The 7,361-nt window shown below is 63.2% G+C and overlaps 1 protein-coding gene across 1 annotated transcript in view; it reads right to left on the bottom strand.

Moving 5' to 3' along the window:
- OBSL1 (obscurin like 1) overlaps positions 1 to 7,361 on the bottom strand; it is a 49,963-nt gene that overhangs the window by 21,031 nt on the left and 21,571 nt on the right. Inside the window, exons 9-11 of the mRNA XM_029912785.1 lie at positions 6,210 to 6,482; positions 1,673 to 1,948; positions 740 to 1,012 (exon numbers count right to left, since the gene is read on the bottom strand). Of these exons, the coding sequence (XP_029768645.1) occupies positions 740 to 1,012; positions 1,673 to 1,948; positions 6,210 to 6,482 (822 nt within the window). The remainder of the gene's footprint in view (positions 1 to 739; positions 1,013 to 1,672; positions 1,949 to 6,209; positions 6,483 to 7,361) is intronic.

Here is a 7,361-nt window from a genome sequence, read left to right as displayed (position 1 = left end):
CAGGGGCTGGGCGCTGACAGGGGGGCGCAGGGCTCTCCCCTCGGGGCCAGGGGCCGGGTGCTGACAGGGGCGCAGGGCTCTCCCCTCAGGCCAGGGGCTGGGCGCTGACGGGGGGCCGGGCTCTCCCCTCGGGGCCAGGGGCTGGGCGCTGACAGGGGGGCCGGGCTCTCCCCTCGGGGCCAGGGGCCAGGAGCTGACAGGGGCGCAGGGCTCTCCCTTCAGGCCAGGGGCTGGGCATGGACAGGGGGGCTGGGCTCTCCCCTCAGGCCAGGGGCTGTGCATGGACGGGGCGCAGGGCTCTCCCCTCGGGGCCAGGGGCCGGGCGCTGACAGGGGCGCAGGGCTCTCCCCTCAGGGCCAGGGGCCGGGTGCTGACAGGGGGGCCGGGCTCTCCCCTCAGGGCCAGGGGCCGGGCGCTGACAGGGAGGCCAGCTCTGCCCTCAGGGCCAGGGGCCAGGCGCTGACAGGGGCGCAGGGCTCTCCCCTCTGGCCAGGGGCTGGGCGCTGACAGGGGGGCCGGGCTCTCCCCTCAGGCCAGGGGCCGGGTGCTGGTGAGAGCCCGGCCCACCTGTCATCTCCCCCCAGGGGACCAGGGGTGTCACTGACCTGCCAGCTGGGGTAACGGGGGAGCGCTGCTGACCCACCCGCTGGGGGACCAGGACTGACACCGACCTGACAGCTGGGGTAAAGGGGCGGGTGCTGATGACCCACCCGCCGGGAGGCCAGGGGACATCACCGACCTGTCACTGTGATGTTGTAGAAGACGGAGTCGCCGCCCGCGTCGCACACAAACTCCCCCGTGTCCTGCGGCCAAGCCGAGGGGATGATGAGCCTGTGATGGGGCCCCTCGCACTCCAGGAGCAGGTGCTCGCCCTCCTCCACCTCCACCCCATCCTTGTACCACTGCACCAGGCCGTCAGCACGGGACAGCTCACACGCCAACACCACGCGCTCTGAGGCCAGGTAGGTGTGCGCGGCGTCCTCGTTAGAGCTGACGATCCTCACGGGCGGCTCTGGGCGGGGAGACAGGATGGGTTCAGCAGAGAGGCTGCCAACTGGGTCACTCCCAGCCAGCCACCCGCCTATTCTCCAAGGCAGGATGCCCAGTAAGAGGGTGAGGAAGTGACCCCGGGGTCAGCTGTCTGGGGGAGATGCAGAGCCTAGACTGGCCATCCCTCATCAGGTGGGGATGTGGCTCATTCTGCGTTAGATGGAGCCACAGAGTCGCTTGCATTCTCCGTGTCGGGGGGAGCTGCTGTTTCTCTCCCTAGGGCCCAGCTCCCTGCAGTCACCACCGTGGCAGGGAGAGCCAGGGCTCAGGACTCTGAGGATCTTCATTTACCTTCAAAGCTGAGCTGTGTCCGCAGGGGCTGGCTGGGCAGCAGGCTGGTCCCCCGCTGGCCGCACAGGGACCAGGAGTCAGAGCCCAGGCCCTGCTGGGTCTGACAAGTGCCAGCTCTCGTAATGCACCGTCGAGCCCAGACGCTTCACTGGGGTCGAAGGCAAAGGCAGCGCTGGATACAGGATCAGCCCCACAGAGTGACTGGCCAGGCAGCACCTCAGGGCAGAGACCCCGGCTTCCTACCTGAGTGTAAGGCACAGCCCCCCCAGCGCTGCCTGTGGGCGTTAACCCTGCTCCCAGGGAGGGGACCATCGCCCAGCCCCCAGCTCACCGGTCACAGTCACCGTGAAGCTCAGCACATCCTCGCCCGCGTCACACGTATACGTCCCGGAGTCTGAGGGGCGGGCAGAGCGGATAAACAGCCTCCTGGCGCAGCCCTCTGCCTGCAGGGCGACGATGTCGTCCGAGGGCACAGCCTCCCCATCCTTGAGCCAGCGCACAGGGGCGTCGGGCGTGGAGACCTCGCACTCCAGGAGCAGGGGCAGCCCTGCCAGGAGCTCCCGGTGGCGCTGGGCCTCGGGCACCGGGGCGATGCGCACCTGCGGGGCTGAGAGACCAGGTTCTTTATCACCATGAGTGCGGCAGCACCCTCAGAGGCAGAGCAGGCCGTGGTCCCAGCCCCACGGAGCTCACAGCCTGAGGCCGTAGGAGCACTGTGGGTGGGGTGACATTGCTACACACACTAACAGCCCGCAGGCCGCACTCCCAGGCTGGAGGGGACAAGCAGCCGAGGGCGGAGCAGTCACATGGTGAACCGAGGAGAGGAGGTGGTGGTTTAACAGACTGGCTGGAGTGGGGGGCAGAAAGCAGGGAACTGGGAAAGGGGCATGTGGGCCGGCCAGGAGGGAGGGGGCAGAGCCGGGCAGGGAGGCCTGGAGGGAGGGGGCTGAAGAGTGAGGAGTAGGGGGACCAGACAGCAAATGTGAAAAATCGGGACAGGGGGACGGGGGTAATAGGAGCCTATATAAGAAAAAAAACCCAAAATTGGGACTGTCCCTATTCACCCTAGTGAGGAGATAGGTGAGGATCCGCCCAGCGTCTGTGTCTAGCAGGGGTTGCAGGGTGTCTGGGAGGCTGCAGAGCAGGAGGGGGCAGTGACCTGGGGGGAGCCTGGAGGGAAGCATTCGCCATGTGACCAGAGGATCTTGCTAATTTCTACCAAGAGAAAGCTGGCGAAATGTGACCTGCCCTTCCCCCTCCCCTCAGCTCGCCTGCCCCTCCCATAACTCTCCCTCCTCCTCCCCAGTCATACAGAGTCTCTGCTCTCCTCCTCTAACCCCTCCACTTGTGCCCAGGACCCCATCCAATCCCATCTCCTGGTCTCCCTGAACCCCCCTCCTCCCTCCGCTTCTCACTCTCCTCTGGCTCTTCGCCTCACAACACAAAGTGCCAATCGCTCCCATCTTAAACACCCGCCTGCCCCACTTGCCTCTCCGACTATCGCCCCGTCTCCCTTCCTCCCCAAGCTCCCTGCACACACTGGAGTTCCTCTCCTCCTGCTCCGTCCTAGACCCTCCAGCCCAGCTCCCACGCCCGGCACGCCACAGAAACTGCTCTGGCCCAAGTCTCTAGTGACCCCTTCTAACCAAGGCTCAGGACCAGCCCTCCATCCTCATCCTCCCAGACCTGTCAGCCACCTTCACACAGCCGGCCATGCTCCTCCTCTTGGCTTCCCTGATTCTGGCCTCTCTGGGTCTCCTCCTCCCCCTCCAACCGCTCCTTTGGAGGAGCCTCCAGACCCAGGCAACAGCCAGGGGTTGCACAGTTCTGAGTCTGTGCCCAGGGACATGCCCAGATGGGCTAAGACCTTGCTGGCAGCCACGGCTATTGCGGGCTGGATGGATGGAAAGTATTCCCAGAGTTATGTACCGCAGACTATGTGTTCCAAAGTTGCTGGAGGCCAGACAGTCCCTGGGGCGGGGAGTTTCTCAGAGCTCGGAGTGAGAACAATTGACACCTTTCCCCCAAGCCCAGCCAAGAGTTTACAGGCCAGACAAGATGTGGTCTTGGGCCATCACACAGCACTAAAGAGCCCAAGAAAAAGACCTGGAACAGGGGGCCATCAGGAGAAAGAAGGCACAAGACTGTATGCTCTGCCAGTGGGAGTGTCTCATGAAAAATGTGGACCCCAGCTCTCTGGACTGGCCCAGCGCTGGCCAGATGAGCAGTGGGTGAGAAACACCTTCTCAGACAGGAAAGGAGCTTAAGGACATAAAAATGGCCACACTGGGTCAGACCAAAGGTCCATCTAGCCCAGTATCCTGTCTTCCAACAGTGGCCAGTACCAGGTGCCCCAGAGGGAATGAACAGAACAGGGAATCATCAAGTGATCCATCCCCTGTCGCCCATTCCCAGCTTCTGGCAAACTGAGGCTAGGGACACCATCCCTGCCCGTCCTGGCTAATAGGATGGATGGACCTATCCTCCAGGAACTTATCTAGTTCTTTTTTGAACTCTGTTATAATCTTGGCTTTCACAACATCCTCTGGCAAGGAGTTCCACAGGTTGACTGTGCAGTGTGTGAAGAAATACTTCCTTTTTTTTGTTTTAAATCTGCTGCCTATTAATTTCATTGGGTGACCCCTAGTTCTTGTGTTATGAGAAGGCACAAATAACACTTCCTTATTTACTTTCTCCACACCAGTCATGATTTTATAGACCTCTATCATATCCCCCCCTTAGTCATCTCTTCTCCAAGCTGAAAAGTCCCAGTCTTATTAATCTCTCCTCATACGGCAGCCGTTCCACACCCCTAATCATTTTTGTTGCCCTTTTCTGAACCTTTTACAATTCCAACTTTCTAACAGGTAGTACAGGCTCCGGGGGGTGCTGGATCTCCTGGCTCTGACCCAAGCCCTACCCCACCTCTTCCTGCCCCCATCCCACCTCTTCCTGCCCTGTTCCACCGCCTCCCTCGAGCACGCCTTGTCCTCGCTCCTCCCCCTTCCCCCCCAGAGCCTCCAGCTGATCGCGGTGGGCGGGAGGTGCGGGGAGGGAGGGGGAGATGCTGATCGGCAGGGCCCACCGGGAGGTGCTGGGGAGAGGTGCTGATAGGAGGGCTGCCGGTGGGTGCTCAGCACCCACCATTTTTTCCCCGTGGGTGCTCCAGCCCCGGAGCACCCATGGAGTCGGTGCCTATGGCGGGTTGTGTTTTAATTTGGTCTGTAGCCGGGTGTTTCCAGCCCGTCTCTTGGCTTCTGTCTGAATCTCTCTGCAGCTTTGTCAAAACCCCTGTTTGGTTTTACTGCAGCCCCGTCCAAGTGCTGGGTGCTGAGGACAGGGCTGAACAGAGGGAAGCTAGTGAACGGGGGCCCTGCTTGCACAGAGGCAGTGAATCTGTGCATTCTGGGGGCCAGGAGTGGAGGCCTGGGCACTGGGGGGGGGGGGTGCGCAGTGGGGAGCACAGACAGGCTGGAAGGACCTGTGCCAAGCTCAGGGGGTAACAATCTCCAGAGATTTAGTGACAGGTTCTCTCTGTGCTGCCCAAGGCCTCACTCAGGGGGCCAAGGGCTGGGGGTGCGAATGGCTGGCCTGCGGAGGGAAGAGCGGGGCTCACGGAGCCCGGAGGGGGGCGCTCATGTAGCCAGCAGCGGTCGTTTGGGGCAAGTTTCCCCCAGTGGGCTCCCTCGTGCTGTGAGCAGTAGCGAGTCACCTTGGGTAACCCCGAAAGTGTCACACCCACTCCAGCTTCTTGGGGGAGTTCCACAGGGCTCTGGCCTTGGTCCCCCCACCGGGTCCCTGGGTTCATCTGCAAACACAAATTCCACCCCCCCCACCCCGTGCTGACAGCTCACAGCCCCACCTCCCACTCCCCAGCCGAGTACTTCCCTCCAAACTAAGATCTCGGCGTGGGATCTGACCTCTCCCAGGGGATGTCTAGCCCTCAGCTCGAATCCAACATAGCTACAATGGGTTCTTCATGCCCCAAGCCCTCCTGCTGCCTTACTTCTCAATCTCTGTGGGAGGCATCCAGGCCCGTAGCTTGGCATCAGCTTCGCCTTAGCCGGGACGTGAGGCCCTCGAGAGAAACCCGTGTCCAAATCCGGCTGATTCTGCCTGGATAGCGGCTCTAGAATATGGCCTCTCCTACCCACCCACACAGCTAACCCTCGTCTCGCTGTCACTGCAACAGCCTGCTCTCCGGCCCTGACGACTGCGTCCCGCCCCACTCACCTGCTGCTGCCACGGTCATTTTCCTGGCCTGTCACTGGGGCCATATCCCCCCGCTTTTATTCTCTCCGCTGGCTCCTCCTTCTCCATCACACCAAACGGAAGCTGCTTGTCTCACTTCCAAGGCGCTTCTTGGCCTGTCCCCACCTCCCTCTCACTGGCTGTCGACTCTTCCCTCCGATCGGCACATGGTGCTTCCACTGCCCACCAGTTACATTTGCAAACAAGCCCCTTTGTGCTTCCTCCCCGGCTGCCCCTCCCGCCTGGGCAGTGCTCCCAGAAACAGCCGCAAGGCGACCTCATTATCCACCCTCTCCAGACTCTCCTTTGCCGGGATGCCTGCGAACAACATGCCGATGGCTAGGCTTCTGGTGAGCAACGGCCACTGCCCATCATGCTGCCCATGCTTCCATGTGCTCCCCCGTCCGTCCATCCATCTCCTGGCTCGTACTCGACCTGTGAGCCCCTTTGGGAGGCACTGCCTGTGACCTGTGTTTGTACCACACCGAGCTGAGGGGGGCCTGGGCCATGACGGGGGCTGCTGGCACTACGAGGGGGGGGGGGGGGGGGGGGGGGGGGGGGGGGGGGGGGGGACGGCTCAGTGGGGGCAGCCAGGGCTGGGAGGAGCTGACACCGACCTGTCACCGAGATGTTGTAGAAGACGGAGTCGCCGCCCGCGTCGCACACAAACTCCCCCGTGTCCTGCGGCCGGGCCGAGGGGATGACAAGCCTGTGATGGGGCCCCTCGCACTCCAGGAGCAGGTGCTCGCCCTCCTCCACCTCCACCCCGTCCTTGTACCACTGCACCGGGCCGTCGGCACGGGACAGCTCGCACGCCAGCACCACGCGCTCCGAGGCCAGGTAGGTGTGGGCGGCGTCCTCGTTAGAGCTGACGATCCTCACGGGCGGCTCTGGGCGGGGAGACAAGCTGGGCTCAGAAGAGAGGCTGCAGGCTGGGTCACTCACAGACAGCCGCCCGCCTATTCCCCAACACAGGGAGGAGAGATGAGAGCCCAGCCCCTCCAGGACATCCGAGAGGGTGTCGCTCCCCATGGCTGTGTCACACCTGACCCTCTTCCCACAAGGCAGCACCATCCCACCCAGGACCAACAGGACACGCCCCTGTGCGCTCAGGCCTTCCTGCGGACCGACCTCGCCAACCCCACACGCTAGAGCCGGGTTAGAGCAGTTCACGGAGGGGAGGCTGCAAGGGACAACCCATGGGCTGCAGGGAGGGAGCGGGGGTTCAGCAGGGGGCGCTCTCCCCTGGCAGTCAGCGCTGGCCCCAATGCCCCAGTGCAACGCTAGGGGCCTGTGATGCAGGGAGTGGGGCAGGATGTCAGTAGGGGGCGCTCTCCCCTGGCAGTCAGCGCTGGCCCCAGTGCCCCTGTGCAGCATGAGCGGGCGCTGTGCTGGAGGGAGCGGGGTGGGGGCTCCGTACGGGGGACTCTATCCCTTTGCAGTCAGTGCTGACCCCAATGACCACCATCTTCCTTACGAGACCCAAAGCTTTGGCCCACTAAATACAGCCAGAAAGAAATCATCAGGGGAGCCCTGCTGACCCACCCGCTGGGGGACCAGGGGTGTCACTGACCTGCCAGCTGGGGTAACGGGGGAGCCCTGCTGACCCACCCGCTGGGGGACCAGGGGTGTCACCGATCTGCCAGCTGGGGTAACGGGGGGGCGCTGATGACCCACCCGCCAGGGAACCAGCGGTGTCACCGACCTGCCAGCTGGGGTAACGGGGGGGCGCTGCTGACCCACCCGCCAGGGACCAGGGGTGTCACCGA

This window comes from Terrapene carolina, unplaced genomic scaffold (genome assembly GCF_002925995.2).
Source record: "Terrapene carolina triunguis isolate 2854851 unplaced genomic scaffold, T_m_triunguis-2.0 Scaffold243, whole genome shotgun sequence".
Classification (NCBI taxonomy): Eukaryota; Metazoa; Chordata; order Testudines; family Emydidae; genus Terrapene; species Terrapene triunguis.
The sequence above is the reverse complement of the archived record's forward strand: the minus strand, read 5'-3'. Positions and strand labels throughout refer to the sequence as shown.